This window comes from Pristis pectinata, chromosome 8 (genome assembly GCF_009764475.1).
Source record: "Pristis pectinata isolate sPriPec2 chromosome 8, sPriPec2.1.pri, whole genome shotgun sequence".
NCBI classification, from domain to species: Eukaryota; Metazoa; Chordata; class Chondrichthyes; order Rhinopristiformes; family Pristidae; genus Pristis; species Pristis pectinata.
Window position 1 is genome coordinate 67,284,955 of NC_067412.1, and position 26,759 is coordinate 67,311,713.

The 26,759-nt window shown below is 41.0% G+C and overlaps 1 protein-coding gene across 7 annotated transcripts in view; it reads right to left on the reverse strand.

The window, feature by feature from the left end:
* si:ch211-274f20.2 (calnexin) overlaps positions 1-21,844 on the reverse strand; it is a 45,487-nt gene extending 23,643 nt beyond the window's left edge. For 3 of the 7 annotated variants that reach the window (XR_007956760.1, XM_052021162.1, XM_052021157.1), the window contains exons 1-4: positions 11,270-11,316; positions 9,372-9,455; positions 2,797-2,927; positions 1,778-1,851 (exon numbers count right to left, since the gene is read on the reverse strand). Coding sequence is in view for 6 of the 7 variants with exons in the window: in XM_052021162.1 (XP_051877122.1) it covers positions 1,778-1,851; positions 2,797-2,927; positions 9,372-9,387 (221 nt within the window). In the remaining variant the exon portion in view is untranslated. Of the gene's footprint in view, positions 1-1,777; positions 1,852-2,796; positions 2,928-9,371; positions 9,456-11,269; positions 11,414-11,860; positions 11,883-21,822 lie in introns of those variants that run through there. The other 4 variants (XM_052021160.1, XM_052021161.1, XM_052021158.1 and 1 more) reach the window with 4 other exon arrangements.
* Positions 21,845-26,759: the final 4,915 nt, after the last annotated feature.

The window sequence follows — 26,759 nt, forward strand, 5'->3', positions numbered from 1 at the left end:
GGTCATGCTCTTGAACACTATCCAGTTTTTCACCAGCTGTAGTGTCCACATTATGTGAGACTATGATTGGCTCTAACTGAGATTTTTTCCATGATTGAATCCCAGGCTGAAACCATTGTCTACACTCACACATGGAGGATGACTGATCAGTGAGGTGATGAAGGCACACAGAGCTGGGGAACTTACCTAATCAAGAGGCAGAGCCTTCAAGAGACGGAAGGAGAAATAAAGTTAAAATTTGATGTAATGAACACAAAAAACTGATAAGCAAAGATTGTGTACATTCAGACTTTAAGGAATCTATAATTTGTTCCATCGTTTGGCTTAGCGAAGCATGGTTATGGTGGTTAATCATTAAAGAAAATTAGTTAACATCATTGTTTCTATCAATGACATGTTGGTCAGGAGTTTCTCCCTTGGCTACAATTTTCAATGATCCAGGTGCAAATTCCACCCAAAAGTTGGACTAGTTTTCAGAAGTATTTTTATTTTCACATTTCTGTTCAAACTTATTTATGAATCACCAAATCTGGCAGTAAGTAGGCAAACTGGGGACCATTTTGCGGTACAATTTTTCATTGACACATTTTTCATAAACAGATTTTCATTAACAATGTTTTTTTTTCTTTCAAATTTCCTGGTATGGAATCGCAGTAAAAGTCACAATGGCGAATGCTATTCCTCACCTGATACCCATACATGATAATCATTGGGGTTGGGTTATAAATTCAGAGACCATAAGAATATATATACCATTCACCTCCTATTCTCAGGTGTGATCTGCTAACTCAGTGAGGGCTGGGAATTGAACTTCACACTTTCTGGTCTGTGTGACCCAGTAACACGTCACATTCTGCAAGCTGGTATCATTGGACAATATCTGATTATAATAATTTAGATGAATAGAAAAGTTATCCTAATGATGGAGAATTACATTGCAAATCCAAAGAAATAACTGTGCCTAGAAATTTGTCCCCATTTGGTAGTTTCTACTTGTCACGTGTTTGTGTCACCACATGACCATATGGCTCCATTCCATTGGCTTGTGAATTTTTATTTGTAATGTTATGAATTACTAGTAAGCTTAGGGATACATTTTTCCCTTTAGTTAATTGCCGAGATGGAGCGCATGTGGGAATTTGCTGTAATTGATTCTGTACAATATACAGTCAATTTAAGGTAGGAGGCAGGAACTGCTGAAGACTGTTCTAGGTGTAAAATGCTCTCTAACCAATATTTGTCCATCTGCTCCTCACAGTTGATCTTTTACACTCTAGAGTGGTAAGAAAAATATTGCCTTGAGGCATTTTAGTGTGTTCAACGTAGAGCTTCTATTTCTGGAATCTGAGTCTGAATTCAGAGTAAACAAAAGAGATGAAGTTTTCTTATATCTGAACGAGACTGGATAAAGGAAGTGGAGGTTCGAAAGAGGGTTTTTCAAATCAGTATACACCACTGTGTAACACTTTTGCTGGGGTGGGCTAGGGTCAGGTCTATCCTGCCACCGGTACTGAGTGTTGGAAAATCAATTTATCAGCTGGCCTTTTACACTGAAGCTTGCTCAGCATAGACCGAGCAGCAATTAACTGCACCTAACCCATTCATCTGAGTGATCAGATTCTTGCTACTGTTAATAGTTACAGAAAATAGTGTTGTTAAACTACTATCAATTGAATTCATTACACCATCAGTCAAGAGAGATATTTTACGCAGAGTCACGGACATCCCTATAGACTGCTTACACACTTGCAGTGAGATCAGACAGAGGTAAGCTTACCCTTCAAGACCTTCTGTGTCAAAGGAGGCCACAAAATAGACATCACCAGCAGGCTTTGGTGAATTATAAACAATCTGGAAAAAAAAGTATAATGAAAATGGAGCGCATCTGTTGAAGAAGTGATGGGTTATGGCATGGAAGATCTGTGCTTTAGGAAACTGCTTATCTTTGGGTGATTCAATGGCCTGAGCTAAGATTGTTGTATTATTTTTTCAGAGCTGTCATTTGGCATTATCTCTTTGTGAACTCAGATACAGTCTCTGTCTGGGAATTTCACCCCAGGAGAAAAAAAAACAAAGGTACAAGCTTTTGTATGGATCTAGTATAACTCTTGATAGCTAATAGTGAAAAATCAAATGCAAGATAATAGATACCATATCAGTACATTATTGAATGGTAATCAAATGTCTCAATGCAAGATCCACCTCCTGATTTGCAACAGGGTGATGTACGTCAGCACCATCACATACCACCAGGCTCAAGGACAGCTTCTATCCCACTATGACAAGACTACTGAATATACAATGAGATGGACTCTTGACCTCACATTCTACCTTGTTGTGACCTTGCACCTTACTGTCTACCCACACTGCACCTCCTCTGTAGCTGTGACACTTTACTCTGTACTGTTATTGTTTTTACCTGTACTACCTCAATGTACTCTGTACTAACTTAATGTATCTGCACTGTGTAATTAATTGACCTGTACGAACAGTATGCAAGATAAGTTTTTCACTGTACCTTGGTACAAGTGACAATAATAAACCAAAGCCAATACCAATATATGGTAAGTTGGCTGATGGAATTTTACAACTGAGACAAAAATCAGACAGAATTCATGCTCCTGATAGTGAATACTAATGATTGATAGTAATCTCCTTTTCAACTGACATGGTTTCACTGCCAGCTACTGTGGTGTCAGGATTCAAATATTTGCAGGAAATTCAACGGTGGTTACACATGGAATATTGGACAACTTAAATTGCTCATATGTTTAATTATTCCAAATAAGCTCTCACCCTGTGTGGTTGAATGGAGTCAGCATTTTCTCGAAACTCCTTATCTTCCTTGGAATCATCAACTGCTTGTGCAAAGACCAGAGCCAATCCAGAGATCCCGAGGCATGTGACGAACTGTAGCCACATGCTATCTTGTGGAAGTGAAGCAATCAATTCATTAGTAGATGGTAATGCAGCCTCACAGAAATCTCCTGTCAGTCTTCAACATAACTGCTCCCAGACAAATTACCTCCACATCACTGTGCACAAACATCTCCTTTCCTCCATAACCCCTCAAAATCTGATGCAGGAGATGAAAAAAACCTCTATTAGACCTATTGAATACATTTTGGGAGATATATACCATTTGTTAGATGCTGTCAGAAAACTGGGAGCTTGATGTCTTCTGAGACTGATTATTTGGAAAGTAAGCCTTTGGCAGTGTGGGTGGAGGGGGGTCATTTCAAGGGGATGAAAATCAAATGTGTTCTCCGATAGCTGGCCATATTCCCTGCCAGATTACCATGCAGTTTAGTTAAAAATTACCCTGAATCTCTGAAATTATACCCCTTTAAGCTGTTAATTAGTAGAGGAGCTTTGTTTGTCCTTTGGTTATTGGGATAACTCTATCTCTGAAGTAATATTTTTGTTTCCTGTTGCTGAAGAACAAGGGAATCCAAAAGACACTGAGACTTGAGGCTGAAAGAGTGGAGATCATGATTAATGCATAAGATTTCCACTGAATATGAGCACTCCTTCACATGCGTTTTCTCTTTATCTTCTTTATGTATGAGAGTATATGATATTGGCTATGAACAGAAATTTCAACTTTAAGGTGATCATTCCTTTAAGGGTTGTGCCACCTATTCAATGACTGTAAAAATGTATATAGAAATTTCCAGAGGGCAGTCTGCGAAAACTCAGACAGCTCCATCATGGGCATGACCCTCCTCACCGTCAAGGACCTCTTCAAGAGGCGGTGCCTCAAGAAGGCGGCATCCATCATTAAGGACCATCCCCGTCCAGGACATGCCCTCTTCTCATTACTGCCATCGGGGAGGAGGTACAGAAGCCTGAAGACCCACACTCAACATTTTAGGAACAGCTTCTTCCACTCCACCATTAGATTCTGAACGGTCCATGAGCCAATGAACACTACCATATTATTCCTCTTTGGCACTATTTATTTATTTGTTTGTTTGTTGGTAACTTATAGTAATTTTTATGTCATGTACTGTACTACTGTCACAAAACAACAAATTTCATGACATATGTCAGTGATAATAAACCTGATTCTGATTCTGAATAAACTACAGTTGTTTTGAGTTCCACAAGTATAAGTCTGTACATTTGCAGTATTGGTCATTAAGTTTCCACCAAGCACACACACAATTTACACGGGTGACGAGCAAGGAATCACTGCCATTAAAAAGAAAAAGTCAGGGAGGATGTCCAATGAATGTGTGATTGTGCTGATAGGGTGAGTCTGAGAGGCTCACAATTAACTGTGGCAAGTCTGAAGTGCAGACATTGGTACAGGGGTAAAAAAAAGCACCTGCAAAATTTGTTCTGAATACACATGCAAGCCCAGTAACTGTTTAAGATGGTGCAAAATGACAGCCAGTACCAGTCCAGTTACACTGGAAATCTCACTTCATGACAAAGTGTGGGAACTATTTCATTCTTCTATGCAATACATGGAAATGACTTTAGGGTGAAAGCTCTGTCAAAATAGAAGGTGATAGCTGACATGTATGGAAAGAAGCCATTAATATGGAGAACTGTAAGTCTGGAACCCCTAATTCAGGCAAGACAATTAGTGATTATGTTCTCATTCTAAGGATCTGTTTTGGCATTGCAACTTCAAAGTGTTCTTGGATCGAACACTGCGAGATGTTTGTGTGCGGATTAGCTAATGAAGGCATCCAGTCCAAGTTACTAAATTCATAGACTAAATGTTCAAACAAACATGAACATCCACAAAAATAGCCTCTAAAACTGCAAAGGAATTTTGGCTGGAAGAGAACATTGGTGTAAATGCAGGTACCCATGGCAGAAGCGATGACATAAATAACCATTAGTGGCAATAAAATAAACAGTATAATCAGGACATTGATATGAATATTTGGTCCATCATGGGAAGGGATATGTTTGGCCAGATGTTGAAGAAGGTGCCATTAGCAAGAAGTACATTTAAGTTGAGGGCATATTCTGGCAAGATCCTGATGATATTTGAACAAATTTAATGTGTGTTCCTCCACAATGGGACAAAGGCAAGCCTGCTGAGGAAAGTGGCAGATCATGTGAACAAACCAACTCTGTTGGGGAGATGCTGAAAGATGGATCATAAAAACGTACTTAGCATGAAACATCATGAGCATGTCTAAAGGAACTCCTAGATCTGTATGAAGATACGTTTATGGATTCATACACAGGCATTAAAGGGCAACAAGTTCATACACATATCAAGCAAATGCTAAACTAATGTATTGTAAACATAGACCTGTACTTTTAGTGCTAAAAGTCTAGGATATACGAAGAGCTAAACAAACTTAAATGGTACAGGTCATTGGTGAAGAACCGACTAGTGAACACCTATTATGGTGGTATCTAATAAAACTGACCAGCAGAGGTTCTAAACTGATCTTTAACATGATGGTGGACGACAAACAATGCCTTCTGCCCCCATATCTCAAACTGGAAGGGGAAATTCTTTATTAGACCTGTTTTATGCCCTTGCCCAACTTAAGGTAAACCAGAGAAGCCAATACTACTTGACAAATAGCACCCACAAGAGGTTGTATTCATTTACCAATACTGCAGAGGGTCTAACATTGCTTGTGTAATCCAGGTGACATCCTAATTGTGACTTCAACAGGGAAGGTAAACCTTTGGATACCTGGGAGATGTTCAGGCAACATCATCAACAAAATGTCAAGCTTGAAAAGATCACTATCATGCAGAAAGAAGCAATTTATATAGGCCTGCAAATTAATGAAAATAGGCTGCAGTCAGTTGAAGAAAACGTTGAGGTCATCATCAGAGCCAGAAAACCCAAAGATACTGTATTACTGAGCTCCAGTCAATTCCAGGAATAATCAGTACTATGCCAGATTTCTACCTGACCTTGCCACAAGTAATCTCTGCTTCAACTATTGAGGAAAGATGAACCATAGTGGTGAGGGACAAAGCAGCAAAAGATGTATGATCTGTGTAAGGAAAGCATCAAAAGTAGAGCTTTTAGGTGCATTATGATACCAACCAACACTAAAACATGCTTATGGTCCTTCTAACAACAGGGTTGAGGCAGTGATTTAACAAATCATGAACAGTGGCCATAAGAAACATATTGCTATTGTGTCATTCACACTGATCAAAAGTGGAAAGATACCGTCAGAAAGAAGTCTTTGGTATTTATAAGTAAAGTTACAGATTTCACCAATTCTTGTTGGGAAGACCATTAACTCTAGTTTCTGACCATAAGCCTTTGGTGGCCATACGGATGGTATCTAGGATGCAGAGGTGGGCCATCTTATTGTCTCAGTATGACTATCTCATTGAGTATAAGCATCTGAACAAACCTCTGCAGTGAATGCCTTATCGAAGTAGAAATAGAGCCACACAGGATCTTTACCTGATTTGTGACAAACATTAGGTAATTGATCTATTCAGATGAAGGTATAAAGCCATTTCATCTCAGACACTGTGATTTCTCTACCAACCAAGACTGTATAAAATGCAAATGCAGTATAATGATACCAAAGGAAGTACATAGCAAGATTATAGAAGAATGTCCACGCAAAACACTTAGGGAGAGTGGATATGAACTTAGTGGCAAGAGGATTTGTCTATTGGCCTGGCATAGACAAAGGTGTAGAAGACCTGGCCAGTGGATGTGCAACATGTCAGAACACAACTTTCTAAAGTACGACTCTAGTTGTAGAGCTGGTTCTCAAGTCTACTCCATATGAATTGGCTGTAAGTGAAGTATGTGGGGTTATGTACCATCACATAACACCAGATAGAAGATCTAAGATCTAACCGCCCGGGACATGCCCTCTTCATGTTACTACCATCAGGGAGGAGGTACAGGAGCCTGAAGACCCACACTCAATGTTTCAGGAACAGCTTCTTTCCCTCCACCATCAGATTTCTGAACGGTCCATGAGCCCATGAACACTACCTTGTTATTCGTCTTTCGCATTTTTTATTTATTTTTGTAACATAGTGATTTTTTATATCTTTATGTCTTGCACTGTACTGCGGCCACAAAACAACAAATTTCATGACATATGTCAGTGATAATAAACCTGATTCTGATTCTAAGATCTACCTTTGCCAAAGGAGACATATCAGAAAATAGTCCTCTTCATAGATTGTTTTAATTTGATCAATTTATAAAAGAGAAATGGAATAAAGCACTATCTTACTTTTCCTTACAATCTGGCTTCACGTGGGAAAGTTGAAAGATCAATTCCCACGATACACAATGCATTGAAGAAAAACAAGTTGTGGAAGTTTTATGAAACATCATGATGAAACATTAACTTGCAACATTTCCTGAATGCTACAGAAAAAATGTTAGACTCCACAACAGGATACTGTCTTGTGGAAATATTAATACACAGGGGACTCAGGACATGGTTAAAAAACAAGGTACATTTTGTTTTTTGCTCCAGATTTCAGATCTGTAGTCTCTTGTGTCTCAGGACATGGTTAAATCTCATTCAGCCCAATTTGGAGTGAAACATTGAAGAAAGGTGGTTTAAACAGAGTGGGCATTATGCCACTAGCCTCAAGGGGATGTCTAGATGATAGACTATGTATCGAGACCTCTCAAAGTCCGAAGAGAGAAGTTGGGAGATCAGGAAATTGTGGAGGGACACAGTTCTAAGAATATCTTGTGCAGATTGTTAAAAATTCAGAACAGTCCATGTAGTCTTCTAGTTCCGAGTGCACAATGCCCAGGAGGATTGGGAAGAGGCCTGTGAGAATGAAGATGAATCCCTCCATTGGTCAAGAAAAGCTTGTTTGTTTCTGATGAGAGTAAAGATAACACAACATCACTGCGTCTAGAGATGGATGATACTCCAACAACATCCGGTGAATCTAGAGTTCAACAAAGGTAATACAATATCATTGTGAAGATCACAGAGTGCCTTTTTTCCAGGGTGGAATACAAGAGGGCATAGGTTTAAGGTGAATGGGGAAGTTTAAAGGAGATTTGCAAGGCAAATTTCTTTTTAATAAAGCAGAGAGTGGTAGGTGCCTGGAACGCAGTGCTAGGCGAGGTGGCAGATGCAGATACAATAACGACGTTTAAGAGGTAATTAGACATACATGTGGACAGGCAAAGCATAGAGGGATATAGACCACATGCTGGCAGACAGGATTAGTTAGCTTGGCATTATGGTCAGCGCAAACATGGTGGGCCGAAAGGCCTGTTCCTGCGCTGTACTGTTCTATGTTCCATGTGAAAACCGATTGTTTGGTTAAATTTGTAGAAATGTTAAATCAATTTATTTTTCACAAATTGGAAGCAGGGCAGTATATAGAATATTGGCTTGGGACAATAATTGTTACTTTCAGGCTGTCAGCACTTTAAGGATTACGTCACGTGACTGCTGTCTAGGGGAAGAGATATTGAATAAATGACATAAACTTTGAGATCTCTGTTTCCCAGGTTTATAAGCCTATACATTCAGCAATGGACTTCAACGGAGATCATAAGCTCCCTAAGAACACATGCTTTATAGTGTACCACAGAGTTCAATTCGAGCAAGGTTCAGGGCTTTCCTTCTCACTGTAATTTTGCTCAAAGACTACACTGCTAGTCACCCAGATGATTACATGATTCTGTAACCCAGATATATGATTCATTAAGAATCAATAACAATCTTTCAGATACAAAAGAGGTAAAGTGAAATCACAGAGTGACTTTTCAAATCCATCTGCAGAATAGTTCATGATTTGCTACTGTAAGGCACCTAACAGCTTCAAACACTAGTCTTTTGCTTAAATTTGCTCAGATTATAAGACCATAAGACATAGGAGCTGAATTAGGCCATTCAGCCCATCGAGTCTGCTCCGCCATTTGATCATGTCTGATTTATTTTTCCCTCTCAATCCCATACTCTTGCCTTCTCCCCATAACCTTTGACACCCTTACTAATCAAGAACCTATCAACCTCCGCTTTAAATATACCCCATGACAAATTGCTGAAAGTGAAAGCTGGTAATGTTAATATGAGGGACCTGAGTAAACAAGAAAAACAACCGCATATATCCTTAACCAATCATGAATGAAGGATTGATAAATTAACACAAGGCTTGGGAAGCAAGTGTAAATTAGAGCGGTAAATTCAGTGTTATTTCATACATATAAAAAAAGAGATTAAAATTAAAAGAGCTAAATTTAATCCAAAATTGCTCTTGTACGTATATCTGTAAAGAGTATTTTCTTCAAGTTTCCATTCAAGCTCATTCACTGAATTTAGATCTGATATGAACCAGGTACAATCAGGCTGAATTTAAGCTTCGTTATATTAGAAAATGCTTTAAAACATATTCCTTGTTGTATATGAAAATAGATTCACCAGAAAAAGTAAGCATTTTAAATCAGTGTTAATCCACAAAGGACAAAAGAAGCGGATGGAAATATTCAGCAGATCATATATTATCTGAAGAGAAAGAAAGACTGTTAATGTTTCAGGTAAGGTAATACAAGCTATTTATTTATCAGTCACAAGTACATTAAAGCACACAGTGAAATGCATCTTTTTGCATTACTGAGAATGTGCTGGGGGCATCCCAAATGTCGCCACTCTTCTGGCACCAACAAAGCATGCCCACAGCTCCTAATCTGTACGTCTTTGGAATGTGGGAGGAAACTGGAGCACCCGGAGGAGAGCCACGTGGACACGGGGAAAACGTACAAACTCCTTACAGACAATGGCAGAATTGAACCCAGGTCGCTGGCACTGTAATAGCATTATGCTAACCGCTACACTACTGTGCCACCCTGAGGTAGATAATCTCTCATCAAAACTACTGAATTTCATTTAAGTCACTAACATGACATTTACAATATATAAAAAAAAAGTTAGACTGTGGTACACCAATGGATTCCTTATAGCTTAAAAATAAATATTTCACCTTCAAAATGTACAATTATAAAATGCTACAGATACCAGAAATCTGAAAACAAAATGGAAAATGCTCAAAATATTTTACAAGTGAGGCAACATCTGTGGAGAGACAAACAATAAAACTTCAGGTAGATGATATTTCATGAGAACTCAGATGTTACCTGACTTGCTGAGTATTTCCGGAACAATGAAGGGTCTTCAACCTGAAACATTAACTCCATTTCTCTTTCCATGCATGCCGTCTGATCTCCTGAGTATTTTTGGCATTTTCTGTCCATAATTTGCTGATTTATTTCAAAATATATTTATTAATGTACTTGTACCCAAAAGACCTTCGGTGCCTTCTCAAAGACCCACAGATTAAGCAGAAACTCCCAGTGGCAATTAGGTGAAAATGCATTGAGTAAAATTACCATCAGGCGGACATCTTTAAAATCAGCCTTAATTAACAGCATTGGAATGGGACTTCACAACTGGAATTGCTAAATTTCAGTGCAAGGGAGCTGATAGGCAGAAATTAACCCATATCATTGTTAAAAAAAGGGTGACTTTCTTTGGGGAGTTCATTTCATGTCTATAGTATAAGTACACTTAAATTCACACAGTTCAATTCATTTCAGTGGTGGGCCAGACAATGAGTGGCAAGGCTAAAGGCAAAGGGAATGTACAACCCAGTCAACAACTTCTGTTTATCTGTGTTTAACGTCATGTTCAGATTCCAGGACATTATTAGATTACGTCCATTAAGACTTTGCTTTAGTTATGGCTTGTTACCATGCAGAATTAACTTTTCTCCCAATGTCTTCATGGCCTTGGTGCTTTTTCTCATCTTCCTAATAAATAATATTCCCTGATTAAATTCACCTGAATACATGAAAGGTGGATGCAGCCTTTGGCAGAGGTCACTGCCTGTCCTTCGCTCACAACCTTGGGTGGCTCTGGAGAAGGAGCACACATTGTCTGCCAGTATGCTTCAGACCTACCATGACTGGAGGGCACCAGAGTAACTGGTCTGTGTAGTATATACTGGCAACAATACTGTTATTTATGTTTACTTCATTTTAGATAGTAATTTTTTTTATTATTTGGAGGCCCTCTTAAAAAAAGTGTATCATGTTTGGTTATTTTAGCAAAGACACCAAAATCTTTAAAAAATGTACATTAAGGGGTTGCTGAGACAATGGAACACACTACTGCAGAACTCCTATTCCAGTCCACAAGGGACGCATGTCTCCCCTGGTGAGAGAGGCCTCCCTTCTCCTTCTGCTGCGAACGTCTTGTAATAACGAGGAGTGATTGCACATCAATACAACTATTATATTACACATAACAGGAACATTACTCACCCACTGTTTCAAAATAAAGAACTTAGTAAGGGAAAGGAACAATAATCTACGCCTACATTTAGTGTTACTTCTTGACAAAATGTGCCCTGGGCCCTGGCTGTTGCCAGCTCCCCTATGTAATCCTGCGACACCCCTCACAGACACTGCTGCACAGAACAGGCCGGAGCTACTTCTAACTTCTCAACCTTTGCCCCTGGCAACCAGAGGGAACTTTCACCAGGTGGAGTCATGGCAACCAGGCAAGAATGGAATGTGCAGCAAGCTTGTTCTCCTCGTTCATTTGCAGTGAGGCTCACTCACTTTAAAAAATGTTACTTATTTTCAAGTACAGTATCTTACTGAGATACTAATTCAGCTCCATTAATTTAATGTGATTGCCTTCCATATCACTCCTTTTTTTAAACCATATAAATTTCACTCATCACCTTGACAGACTGAATCCTCCACACATATCTGGTGAAACTGGTTACTGGTTTTTCTTGTACTGGAGAAATCATGTAGGAGCCGACCTTCATTCAGAATGTTTTTATATTACAACATCAGAGTCATATGACTACCATGCTCCTGTCTGGTATAAAAACACTGACTCACTTGCAAGTATTAATTTGCTTTTCTCAGGCTGGGTCTTGACTTTCCACAACCTGCTAAATTTAAAATATTGTCCTTGTTTCAAGTTTTCCCATGGTCTTGTCTCTTTCAATTGCTCTTATCTCCTCCAGACATCCATTTCTTGGTACACCCCTGAGTCTCCAGATTCTGCCTTTTATTCATCTGGCTCGCTTTGATTCATGCGTGGTGATAGAGCTTTTGGCTACCTTAGCTCTATCCTCAGGAGCTCCAGTGCCTTCTGTCTGTAATTGAGAAGCGGGATATCTGTGGAGAGACCTCCTCTCTCTGCTAATCTGTGCTTCCGCTTAATTGGATAAAAAACAGATCAACGTGTGTATCATAACACGTGCTCATCCAATGGAGGGAGTGCATTAGGTGAGGGTGACTAGCAGTGGTGGATGGACGGATAGAGATTTGAAGACATGCACAGAAAGAGAAGAATGCAGTGCATTACAAGGTTAAATGAGTAAGAGGTGAGGTGTATTGGAGTGAGTTCAAGGGCTGATGACAGCAGCAAGATGTATGTAAACCTGCAACTGTACTCCTGTCCTGACTTGGAAAACACTCCCTGCCTTGAATCAATGAGCAATACATTGTACTGCCACTGCGGAACTCTGGGGACACCTCTTGGATACATCGCTTTATGTGTGATCAACTTGTTCCTCCAGTTGTCTCTCACTTTAACTTCTAATCTAAATGATTAAACCTTGATCACTGGTCACTGCACCAGAGTGATGGTCTGGATCTTTGGGCTCAATGGCGCGGAGTGGGATTTGAGCCAAGAGCCTTATCATTAAGCCATAGTTGACATTCATGTCAATTGAAGATTCACTAAAGTTGGTAAAGGCTCTGATAATGTTGATTCATGTGGAGTTTTTTTTATTTGTCAAACGGTTGCATTTCCTGTGCAATGCTCCGTTTGGAACATTGTGCTGAAAGTGGACCCTTTTGTTGATGTTGGTCACTCCTGGGTTAACCAGGTTTTATTATCAATGCTCTGGGCTGGGATCCAATTGAGGTAACTCCCATCACTTTCTTTTGTCCCTTGAGCCCACCCACACTCGCACCAATTCTCCTTCATACCCCCACATCACCCCTGATCGGTCCAAGCCCTAACCCCAACTTTGTTCCTGGCTCAGACCCCAGTCACCAGCCCTTGACCATTCAACTTGATTGCCACTCCGCTCCCAAACTCCTAGATCCCCAACATCCTAAACTCCCCCACTGGCCACTCCCCCTTCATCTTCACGCCCTCCTTCACAAGGTATTAATCCCTGGCCAGATTGGGCCCAGACCTGGCTTTCCAATGTCCAAACCCAACCCCTTCCCCCTCCACAGTGTCCTGATAGTACCTTCAGTATCTGCACAACCATCATTGCAAGATGCTGGAAGTCATTACAATGTTCAATGTTCACTGTATTGGTATTGGTTTATTATTGTCACTTGTACCAAGGTACAGTGAAAAACTTGTTTTGCATACTGTTCATACAGATCAATTCATTACACAGTGCAGAAACATTGAGTTAGTACAGAGTGCATTGAGGTAGTACAGGTAAAAAAATAACAGAGTACAGAGTAAAGTGTCACAGCTACAGGGAAGTGCATTGCTGGTAGACAATAAGGTGCAAGGTCACAACAAGGTAGATTGTGAGGTCAAGAGTCCATCTCAACATATAAGGGAACTGTTCAATAGTCTTATCACAGTGGGATAGAAGCTGTCCTTGAGCCTAGTGGTATGTGCCCTCAGGCTCCTGTATCTTCTGCCTGATGGGAGAGGAGAGAAGAGAGAATGACCCAGGTGGGTAGGGTCTTTGATTATGCTGGCTGCTTCACCAAGGCAGTGAGAGGTATAGACAGAGTCCATGGTGAGGAGGCTGGTTTCTGTGACACGGAAGGCTGTTGCCCTCATGTGGGAGGTAAATATACAACACTTTGATTTACAGGAATCCACTGTTTAGCTATGTTCAAATGATGATTACTATTTCCAACAAGTTACTCACAGATAACTTCCAAAATGGAGGCCAGGAATCTGCAAGTAGAATAATGGTGAGGCTATTGGTGCTCACTGTTATAATGGGAAACTTCTTGAGTACAATACCTGGAGTATAGGCATGTGCAATTAAATATGGTCATCTATAAATTGCTGGCTGAACTTGTTCCCTTCACCACAGGATACACTATCTTCAGTGGGATAATCTTTAAAGATTAGTAAACAGACTAGAATGAAAGGCATTTTTGCATTATTACCACAGTAAAAAAAACACTGAAAATGTTGTGCTACATTGCCTGAGATGTTCAGACGGACTTTATTGGAGGAATAAGCCATAACTGCTGCTTAACAAACTCTCTGATCCTAAAAGGCTTATAAATATGTGGATTGACATTCTCTTCAATAAATATTCAAAAAATCATATCCACTTAAAATAAGAATAATTAATTTTATTCCTTTATTTTTCATGATATTTTAGTTTCAAACTTTACCTCACATGCATATTCTAAACCTTACTTAAGCTCTGTAAAATATTTAACCAATTGGTTAGTGATTGCAATGTTTTTGCTTCCTTGCTCGGTCTATCTGAAATGCTTGCTCATCCTGCTTGAAACATCACTGTTGCTGAAGGGGTTAGACCCCTAGATTTGGTGTCTGACAGCAATTCACATCAAAAATGGTGAAAAGCAGGCAACAGAGACTGGTAAAGCACTGATGACTGCATTTATCCTAATAGCATGAGACATGAGCATTTAAGAAAATTTGAAAACAATTTACAAGAGATAGAACATGGCTGAAATGAGTTGGTTCAGGCAGATAAAATAGAAAGTAAACAATGTAGTATGGATTCCTGTAGCTTAATAGCACACCTAAGGTGCTATCACATGTTAATGCGGACTCTTTTGTTAATCACCTTAAATCTGTGCCTTCTGATTGTCAGTCCTTCTCCCATTGGAAACAGTTTCTTCTTAATTATCTTGAAGATTTCACAATCCTTCAAGATTTTGAGCATGACTATCAAAATTCCCTTAATCTTCATCCTCTAAGGAAAACAACACGAGTTTTCTTGTCTCTTTGCATAACTGAAGCCTTAGTATCATTCTAGTAGACGTTAAGGCTTTGACAATATTCCCAAAGTGAAGTGCCTGGAATCACCCATGGCAGTCCAGATGGAATTCAACCATTGTGGTGCAGAGATTTAGCACAACTTCCTTACATGCTTTATGCCTCTGTAATAAAGGCAAATACCCCAAATGTCTTTCTAACTACCTGCACCATTTGTCTTGCCACCTTCAAAGATCCCATAAATCTTTTTGTTTCTGCACACTGTTAAAATTGTACCATTTAATTCATTTTGTCTTTCTATTTGTTCTTCACACTTTTCTAAGTTAAATCTTTTCTGACATTGTGGTCTATATACTCAAGACAAAGTTATAAACATATATCAAAGGGAGTAGTGGGTCCAATACTGAACTCTGGGGATCATCACTTTGTACTAACTCAATGTAACCGCACTGTGTAATGAATTGACCTGTACAATCTGTATGCAGGACAAGTTTTTCACTGTACCTCAGTATAAGTGACAATAATAAACCAATACCAAACCAATACCAATACTACATTCAAACATTCATCTATTCACCACCACTATCTGATTTCTATTCCATAGCCAGTTTTTCTTTCTCTGGTCAAGCTGTTCTTGCACAGTTACAAGAATATCTATCTGATAATATGATAAATTGTACAGTATGTTCTAACCCCCAAAACACATCACAAAGTATCATTCAGTTGACTTCTACCCCATCAGCTTACTCTCAATCATCATTACTGTGAGGGAAGAAGTTTTAGACAGTGCTATTAAGTTGCATTTACTCATCAGTACCTGGTCACCAATGTTCAGTTTGGGTTATATCAGGCTACACTGCACTAGATCTCATTACAACTTTGGTATAAATATGGAACTTCAGAGATCAGGAGTAAGAGATTGTCCAAAACATGAATTGTGGCAACCAATAAATCATTGTAAAACTGAACTTAATGAGGAGGAGTTACTGCAAAATCATATATTGACAATAATGCACCAGCCTATGTGTTAGAGGAGGGGACTAAGTTTACAATTCCCAAGAATCAACCTATTATGCCACAAACAAAATCAATTTACTTAGGAAATGGAATCTTACATGGAAATTCATTGTTGGTTAATATCACTTAATGCATTGCTTACAGCACTGAAGATTCCAAGCAAATTGTGATCATCAGGTAGTTGCTCAGTTAGTACTTTGGGTCACAAGACTTTTGTTGGACTTCAGCCTTCAGGATAGGACAAACCTGAACAGTTTCCCACATTGCCATGCAGAAGGTGGTGAGATGATTGTACTAGAATAGATTGGCTAGAGGTGCAATTTGTTCTGGAGCACAAGTCTTCAGCAATGTGCCTGGAACATTATCAGGTCCTTTAACCTTTACAGTATCCAGCCATTTCTTGAAATCATGAATTGAATAGAGTAAGACAGGCACTTTCAATGATGTGGGTCACAGGAGGAAGCCAAGATGAATGATGAGGTTTGCAAATGCTTCAGCCTGATATTTCTCCTTCACTTTGGATAACCACTTACTGTTGGATTTTGTTTTCTGTTACGTTATCCTTATAACTAGCATCCCTTCCCTGCAGCTAGTTCATTCAGCAAAAGGATAAATTTGTGCCAAATTAAGAAAAAGAAATTCACTACACCAACCATGTTCCAGAGGTCAAGGGTTAGCAAGCTAACATCCTGAGATATGTGGCATATTAATTTTTAATAACTACGAGATGAATGCCATGATTAGTTTAAGCTCTGGTTTTAATCGGCAGAGAAACCAGGTTTTATTGTATCTTATTTGGATCAGAGCCTCCCAAACATATGTTGCTCAGATTTGTTTTTTCACTCTTACCCTCCCTCCATTCTCCACTCTGGTTTTAACAATTGGATGAAAACACAGTTTGATTTTATTATGGCACCCTCCCCCCTTTTAATTTTGCTGCTCGCTCCCTCAACCCCCACCCCAAGGCAACCTGGTCTGAGATTGGGGCACATTTCAAACCCTATCATGCTTTGTGTGATTGTCCAGAATGGCCACAGGAGGGTGCTGTTTGTCTCCTACAAAGTTTCCCTCTGTGTTGTGAGTTCAGGTCTGGGATCCAAAGCCACTGTTTGATATCTAGCAGCCACTGTCCATACTGAAGTTTCCGTGCCAGACTGATAGGGGTAGATTAGAGCAGCCTGGCTCACACAGCTGGAAGTTTTGTAGCTAGGCTTATCAGAGAACCACAGAACACACAACAATGCCATAAGGGAATTGTCCCACATCCGATTCTCCTCCTCAGTTTAAAGGGCCATTGCCTCTGGGAAAAGTTCATCATGAAGATATGGCGCTTTGTGCCATGATTTGCCTTCATTATAAATACTGTGAACTGGCAAACATTTCAGGAAGAAAATATTGTCAAGCAGCCCCCTTTAATTGTTTCACAGTAGGTCTTGTATTGGTGACTTTCAGAAGTTTTTCTTGTTTTCCTTCTCTGGTTTTACAGCATTTTGAATAATCAACCTATAAATGGCAATTACCTTCTGGGTGTTCAAATCCTATTAAAGTACCCATGTCTGCCACACAGCTGCTGAGAGAGTCACCGCAATTTCCAGGTTAATTGTGGCCACTGGGTCATTTTGCTAAATTTTGTCCAGTGAGGTTTTGTACGTTTTGGGAGATGCCACTACTTTAAGATTTTATATTTTAGACTTGGAGTGAGATGCTGAGAGACAGTCATGGAACAACATTGCAACACTTTGCAATTCTGGAGGTCGCCATTTGGGATCTTGAGTCACATGTAGGTCATTGGATCTGATTTAGTAAGGGTGCACAGAAGTGATCACATGAAGGCAGATTGATAGGTGGTACAATTGGTATCATTGCTCTGTATCATATGGGGAGGCTGCATGCCTTTCAGATAACATGGCCGGTGCTGAGCCTTCGACTCATAGAGTTATACAGCAAGGAACCAGGCCATTTGGTTCACCGAGTCTATGCCAACTATCAAGCCTCCATTTACACTAATACCACATTTTAAAATTTTTGTCACATTCCCACGAACTTCCCCCATCATTCACCTCTACACTAGGGGCAATTTATAGTGGTAAATTAACCTAGCAACATGTCTCTGGGATAGGGGAGGAAATCAGAGTGACTGGATGAAATCTACACGGTCACAGGGAGAACGTGCAAGCTCCATACATACAGCACCAGAGATCAGGATTGAGCCTGGGTTGCTGGAGCTGTGATACAACTCTCTCAGCTGCACCACTGTTCTGCCCCATTGTGGAGGTATTGTAACATAGAATTTGGGCACCTTGGGGCCCTGAGATAGCTTATGGAGTGAATTGAATGTGACTGAACATGTCAAAGCCTAAACCTTGCATACAAATACCCAGGAATGTTTCTGAGAAGTAATTTCCAACGTCTCTCCCTGACGGAAAGTAATTTTTAAAGTGACAGCACAGAGCAACAAAAACAGACAATCCATCAACATGTCTGTAAATGGGGTTGATAGCAAGAAGTTGCTTTGTATTTGTATTGGTATTGGTTTATTATTGTCACTTGTACCGAGGTACAGTGAAAAACTTGTTTTGCGTACCAATCGTACAGGTCAATTCATTACACAATGCATTGAGGTAGTACAGGATAAAAACAATAACAGAATACAGAGTAAAGTGTCACAGCTACAGGGAAGTGCATTGCAGGTAGACAATAAGGTGCAAGGTCATAACAAGGTAGATTGTGAGGTCAAGAGTCCATCTCATCATATAAGGGAACCGTTCAATAGTCTTATCACAGTGGGATAGAAACTGTCCTTGAGCCTGGTGGTATGTGCCCTCAGGCTCCTGTATAGGAGAGGAGAGAAGAGAGAATGACCCGGGTGGTGGGGTCTTTGATTATGCTGGCTGCTTCACCAAGGCAGCAAGAGGTATCCGTCCCATGGACGTAAGGTAAAGCTGACCATTGCAAAAGGTAGCTGAGACTATCACAGCAACAGCATTCTGCCGAGGACATGGGTGTGAGACTGAAAGAAGTTGAGTGATTCTCTAGGAGGGAAACAATGTGCGAATTGTTATAATGATTAAAATGTTTGCCAGCCATCTGGGATCTGCTAAGTGTCCCTCACACTCAGTGTTATTAGCCTGTAATGATGATATTATGCAGCAAGCATGTTATCTACTGTGCAATAAGGATTAGCTTGATTGTTCCAAGCCATAGGTACTTTTGCAAGGGATGAATGCCTGAAAGATCAGCACCACCTTCATTGAAACTGCCACCACCTTTGAATGTAAAGGGAAATGGCCCTGCTAATTGTCGTGGGATTTCCTGTATTGCATCTCGCCGGTGTCAAACCTGGCTCAACAAGAGAAGGTAGCAGAAGGCAGATACAACTGCCGGAAGGGAACTTAGCACTGTGAGAAGCCCCAGTCATTTGAAGGAAGGATAAAAGGTTAATGCAGCTTCAGAGAGGTGGCAGAAAGTAGTGAGATGAGATCTAAAGTCTGTAGAAGGTTCAATGCTCCTTTTTCTATCTTCTGAATTCTGGTCAATGCAGCAACCAATTGAAACCTTCAGGACATTACCATATGGACAAGAGTAAAGGCAAAGCCCTTGCATATCTATCTATTAATTTGTTTCCTCACTTTGCTTTCAAAGGAACATTTGTTCTGAAACCTGGAGCCTGGGAGGAGTGGTGGGAGTTACAGAGGGTATGAGGAGTGGATCTCAGTGAGATGGAACCACTGAGTGCCAGACGGCAGAGACAGGAAGAGCTGCAGAAGGAAGGAGTGGCCTGTTGTTGCCAGATAAGAGAATTTTCCAGCAGCTGCACCAGCGTTCCAGACCTCTGTGGTTTAGCCTTCAAGAAGAGAACGCTTTCAGGGAACATTAGATTGTTGCTGCAGTTGAGTCATGTGCTTAGCAGCATCTGCACAATGACAACATGCCTACAGGAGTCCACATCCTGCATGTGGGAGGCACTGATGCACAATAATGAAAGGAGTGAATGGCAACTCTGGGGGCATCTGCTACATCGACTGACATAGCGTGGCTTACAGCTGCTGAGATCCATTCCGTCACATTAGAACCACTAAAACCAAAAGCTTCTTCCAAATGCTCCAGTCTCCTCTAATTTAGATGTGCATTTTTATAGCACCATTAACCTCAGAGGCCCCAAAGCGCTCCATGGTGAATGAAAACTTTTGGAAAATAATCACAATTGTAACGTAGGAAATATTGCAACCAGTTTGCGTGCAGTAAGCAATAATGAGCAGATATTCTGTTTTTGTTATCCTAAGTGGGGGGATAAATGTTGGTCACAACATTGGCATACCGGCTCTTCGAAAGAAGGAGGATGAGAGGTGACTTGATAGAGGTGTACAAGGTGATAAGAGGCATAGATCGAGTCGACAGTCAGAGACTTTTTCCCAGGGCGACAAAGGCTAAAACGAAGGGACATAATTTTAAGGTGACTGGAGGAAGATATAAGGGGGATGTCAGGGGTAAGTTTTTTACACGGAGAGTGGTGGGTGTGTGGAATGCACTGCCGGCAGAGGTTGTGTGGGCAGATACATTAGGGACATGTAAGAGACTCCTAGATAGCCACATGAATGATAGAGAAATGGGGGGGCTATGTGGGAGGGAAGGGTTAGATAGATCTTAGAGCAGGATAAAATGTTGGCACAATATTATGGGCCGAAGGGCCTGTACTGTGCTGTAATGTTCTATGTTCTATTTGTTCTAAAAGATGTCTTGAGATCTTCAATGTCTACTTGAGAAAGCAGATGGGATCTTGATTTAATATCTCAGCTGCTGTACAGCAGCAGACAGTTAGCCCAGACTTCTGTGTTCTGGTCTCTGGTCTGGGACTTCAACCACAGACACTAAATATCAGAAAGCAAAACACTGCGGATGCCAGAAATCAGAAATAAAAACAGAAAATGTTGTGAATACTCAGCAGATATGTGGAGAGAGAAGCAGCGTTAACATTTCAGGTCAACGACCTTTGTAATTTTTGCATTTGGTAAAGGGCACAGCAGCCTATGACAATCAGGGAGTCCTCTGTGCTTTAGAGAAGCAGGAATCCTCTTTTTGAACTTCCTTCTCACTGATCCTACTGGATTCTCCTTGACAGTCCTGAAGGAAGCACAGTCAACATCATACCTTGTGTCTGCTGAAGTAACTGGGGAACACAGTGGAGTTGTAAGCCACAGTTATGTAGCAGGTAGCCAACACGCCCAGCGGGCTTCCTCAAACAGTGAAGGACAAACACATGGTGAAAATAACCAAGGAATCTGGCATTTACCTGCATGATTTTTCTAAAGCTGGTGATCTTCCCTGTGGTTCATGAAAGGGACTTTCTGTCTATTGGAGGCAGCAGAGTTGAGCTGCTGCTGCTAATTATATTCTGTATTCTGAACAACCCATCAAGGTGGAAATAAAAACCAAAGTGCTTGCAACCTCTGGCATCTATCAGAGAAATGGAGCAGTCATTTGCCCTGGTGGTTGTAACTATACATTGCTAATTGAATGATACCAACAAGGTCACCTTCGGTCACTGAAACCTTCCATTGAATGTGTGGCTAGTTTCACTGGCACTCAGGCACTGGAGGTTTGGTCTGTGGCCTCAGATCCTGTCAGACTCTCAGATTAACTCTCCACAAAACTGTAAGTATTTCTCTTTTAAGAAGCCCTAGCATATTGACCCAGCTGCCTGGCTGGGTGTTGCTGAGCCAGTTCTCCCATTCTTTAGTGCAGCCTCGCCCCCTCACATCCAGCCACTGTCTCCACTCAGCACATCTGAAGCAGGGTCAGTATCAGCGCCTGGAACTGTACTCTGTACGGGTATCCTCCCAGCAGTTACAATGAGCTTCCTATAAATACTCACGTGAAAAGGTTTCTTTAAGGGGCAGCTCAAAACTTTCAAAGCAAATTGCCCACTTTTTCACTACCCAAGGAGTGGGAAACATGTGAAACCTGCAATAACAAGGAATAAATCTGGAGTATAGTTAAGTGCACTTAAAGAGAAGTTAAAGAAACATATGTCAGGAAAAGGAATAGAAGGAAATGATGATGGGTCTGGATGAAGCAGAGTGGGGAGAAAACCAACGTGAAGCATAAGCACCATCACAGGCCAGCTGGGCTGAATGGCCTCTTTCTGTGCTGTACCTTCTGTATCATTCTATGTAATTTCCCAAAATCTTGCATCAGAACCTACAGTGCTACGACAGTGCTGTAATGTTTCATGGCACTCTGATTTTATGGAATCAAATTATCCACTGACTTTCTGACTGGCAAACCTACTATTGCCATTCACTGAGTGAATCAGTACCATTGTGCCTGGCAGTGGAATGATGATGGATGGACATGTGAAACAGATTATCCATCAAATGCAACAGCTCCTTCCAGCAGGTGCACCTAGACCTGAGGCCAGGAAGATCAAGCTTCTAGGGTGTGAGCCACACAGAGGTTAGGTATGTGGAGCACTGGCCATAAATACAAAGCATGAATTACATGTAGCGTTCTCAGCCACACAGTCAATAGGTTTGGATGAAACCTCAGTAGCTGGCAATTAGCCCAGCAGCTGCAACCACGGCAGCCAGCTTTTAAAGGGACATGTCACAATAGGAACAGCACCCTTCCGGCTACTGGGGAGTGCTACAGCATTGATGGAAAGTGGCTGAGGGAGTGTTCCCAGGGGCTTAGAGGGACCTGGACTGGCTGGTAAAGAACAGTACCAGCAGGAGGCATGTTCTCTGTTCAAGGGGGCAATAGGGTTCCTCCAGGACTGCAGCCATGTTATCCTGGCAGGAGATTTCCAGGGAGGTCTCTGTAATACTCCATCAGGGTAGAGATCTGCTGGAGTATAAAGTTAAAACCTGATCCAAACCTGAGGTGACTATGGCTAACCCAAACCTGATTACATATAACAATTACCATAATCGACCTGACACAACCCAACCATCTCTATAAATATAAAAATCTCAAACATACCATTGATGAAGTAAAGTCCTAGAGTTGTATGGCACAGAAACGGTTCTTCAGCTCATCAGGTCCATGCCAACCTTTTTGCCCAATGACACTAATCTCATTTGCCTGCATGAGGACTGTATCATTTCTATGTCTTGTCTATTTAAGCATCTGTCTAAAAACCTCTTAAACATAGTAATTGTATCTGATTGCACCACCTCCTCTGGCAGCACTTTCCAGATGTCAACCACTCTCTGTGAAAAAAATTTCCCCTCAGATCCCCTTTAAGTCTCCTTGCTCTCACCATAAAACTCTTGTTTTTGATACCCCTACTCTGGGAAAAAGAATTTGACTATCTACCCTATCTCTGCCGCTCATGATCTTATATACTTCTAACAGGTCACCTCTCAGCTTCCTTCGCTCCAGGTTAAACAAGCCCAGCCTATCCAATCTGTCCTAATACCTAAAATCCTCCAATCCAGGCAACATCTCAGTGAATCTCCACTGCACTCTCTCCAGCGCAACAACATCCTTCCTATAGTGTGGCAACCAGAGCTCAACACAATACTCCAAGTGTTAATGTCTCAATTTATACTCTATGCTCTGACCAATGAAGGCAAGCATGCCATATGCCTTCTTCACCATCCTATCGACCTGAGTTGCCACTTTTAGGGAACCATGCACCTGGAGCCTTAAGTCTCTCTGTCTCTGAGAATGAAACACCACACAAAAACACCTAAAGCTCTGAACTTATGGAAGATACTTTAATAATCAAATCATTCTGACCTGGATAAAGTACTGAACCAGCATGCATTGCCCAACCCATCCCAAACCTGAAGGTTGGGTCAGGTGTACAATCTTTTATTAGACTGTACACCTGAGCTGACCCCAGCACACATGGTCAGGTCCTTCAGGGTTGGCTCTGGCACTTAGGCTCCACAAGTACAATCTATAATAGCACTACAGGGAAGGTAGCAAGTCAGGCAAATCCCTGTGCCCACTTTGCTTCCTCTTGTGGTCTGAAGTGAATGTAGATGAAGTTTCCTCTCCTTGAGTATGGAATTTAGCTGATTTTCCTGATGCAGCAGTGAGCAGCAAACTGTAACATGCAGCAGAGATTGGTACCAGCAGCCTGGAATTCTCAGGCTAGGAAAGCTGAGTGTGACTGTGACCTTGATCTTCACAGGCAAAGCAATCCAAGGATACACGGGAGGGTGTACCTGAGTTTCACAGGTGGTCAGAGATCTCAGTGAGGGCAAAGTTCGGAATTTAAGTGATCCCCCTTAAAATAGGAAAATTGAAGGGAAAACAGGGTTAGTTAAAGCTGGTTCTTCTAAGAGTAAACATTTTTGGACCAAGGGTTAAAAATCACACTGGAAATTAATTTTAGGTGTGCTATTGTTGACATTACTTAGGGGAGTTATATGCTGGTAAAATCTGAGGCATTGGAACTCACAACTAGGTGCAAAGGCACCCATAAATATGACTAAATTGCTTTGTCTGTGTTGAGCCACTTTTCAACTGCACCATTCCTAGGTCAAAGCAATTTGCTTTGGGCCATTTCAATAATATTGGAATTCTATAATTGTTCCACAGTGTGATTAAACTTACAATCAAGTTGTGAATAATTCTCTTAAGAAGTTTGTCAGTACTAATTTTGAGTAGGTTTCCCTTCTGCTGCTTTAAAAGCTCTAGGCTGATAATAATGCAATGTAAGAGTGTTCAGAAGACCGTTTTTTGGGGTGGCTCTGATGATGATATGTGGCTGCTCAGGCTACTGGATACTTTAAGCAATTGATCAAGGAGCGACATTGTCTCCTCTGTGTTCTCATTTCTTCCATCTACATTAAATTTAATTAAATTTTACTTACAGCATGGTAACAGGCCCTTCTGGCCCAACGAGTCCACGCCGCCCATTTTTTAAACCCAAATTAACCTACCCGTACGTCTTTGGAATGTGGGAGGAAACCAGAGCACCCGGAGGAAACCCACGCAGACACGGGAGAATGTATAAACTCCTTACAGACAGCGACGGGAATTGAACCCTGATCGCTGGCGCTGTAATAGTGTCGCGCTAACTGCTACGCTAGTTAGTTAAAAACAGTAACCAAAATGTTTCTCCAACCTGATGGCCTCAACATTGATTTCTCTAACTTCCAGTAACCCCTCCCGTCTTTCCCCCCCTTTATCCCCCCGCTTTGTCATCCCTCATTCCCGTGGCCCCCTCACCCCTTCTTTCCTCTCCCCCACCCTCATGACCTGCCCATCTATTCCCTGCCTCCTTCCCTTTTTTCCATGGTATACTGCCCTCTCCTACCAAATTCCCTTCAGCCCTTTGCCTCTTCTATCAGTTTCTTGCATCACTCCCTTTCATCCCCCCTCCCCCACCCACCAACCTACCTTCCTCCTCTCAACTGGACTCACCTATCACCTGCCAGCCTGTGCTTGTGCTCCTCCCCCTCCACCTCCCCCAACCTTCTTATTCTGGCTTCTGCCCTCTTCCTTTCCAGTCCCGACGAGGGTCTCGACCTGAAAAGTCGACTGTTTATTTCCCTCCATAGATGCTGCCTGACCTGCTGAGCTCCTCCAGAATTTTGTGTGTATTGCAACAAACATGTGCAATTATATTGCACCTTTAACAGAGGACAATTGGGCAAAGATTGGCACCAAACCAAAAGGCATGAGTGTGGGTGATCTAAGAGATCTTACTTGTTACGGAGATGCACCCACATTGGTATAAATCCAAGGAATTACTTTTGTACAGGATTTCAAGCTGCAGTAAATCTACACACTTAATACACAAAAAATTCTGTTTTCTTATATTTGCATTCTTTTTTTGAACCGTTAAAAGCCCATGCCAAGACTTTGTTGGCTACTTCTGGTTTGAGTTCTTTACTACTACTTAAGCTTAATTGTCAGTTCAAGACCTGCACTAGAGGCATTTATATACATGATCTGGGCCAGAAATCGTGGCTTAATGCAAGAGCAATGCACATCAGCCGCACCTGATTGAATGAAGAGGATGGGCAGAGCAGAGAAATAAACTGTAAGATCTGAACCACAGTCTGGTGGTTAATAGTTTTGTGCCTTTGAAACCTCATAGCAATTGAAATGACAATTGTTCATCTGATTGGCATTAGCTGAAGTTAACATAAAATACACAGTATCCTTCAATGAGGCAATAATACGATTTAGCTTGAGTTCAGAAGCTTTGAGCCAGACAAACTGACTGCAGTGTTCTTGCCGATAGAAACAACAGTCTCTTTTGACATGACTGAATCCAATTTTTGAATTGAATTTACTTTTACTAAAGAAAAACAAAATGTATGGAGTACAGAAATGCCCTTGTTGTTACAGCTCTTGTCTTGTGGTTCTTTTTGAGAAGGAAAACATGAATAGAGAATGCAGACTTCAATCATTTCAGCAAACATGTCCTATTTCAAAACAGACCGCCACTCTTTAAATATTTCCCATTCATGTTACTCATTGACTCATGGTACCTTTTAAGTCCCATCTGCCCAGTATCTGTCGATCTCCATGAAAAATAAGCCTCTTTTTAGAACATTATGCTTTACTACAATACATGACATTCACAGACTCAGATTTTCTACTTGCAATAACTCCCGTCAACATTATTAATAAATATTATGAGCAGTAGGGTCTAAGAACTGATCCTCAGGGAATTGCTCTGGTTACAGCTGCTCAATTAGAACTTTTTTAACAGTGTTAACTATTCTCTGTTTCCTATCATTCAGCCAATTCATTGTCCAGTTGACAACTTCCTCTTTGATCCCCTGGGCTTTCACTTTAGCATTAATTTCTCCTGAGGAACCTCATTCAAAGCTGTCTGCTTTA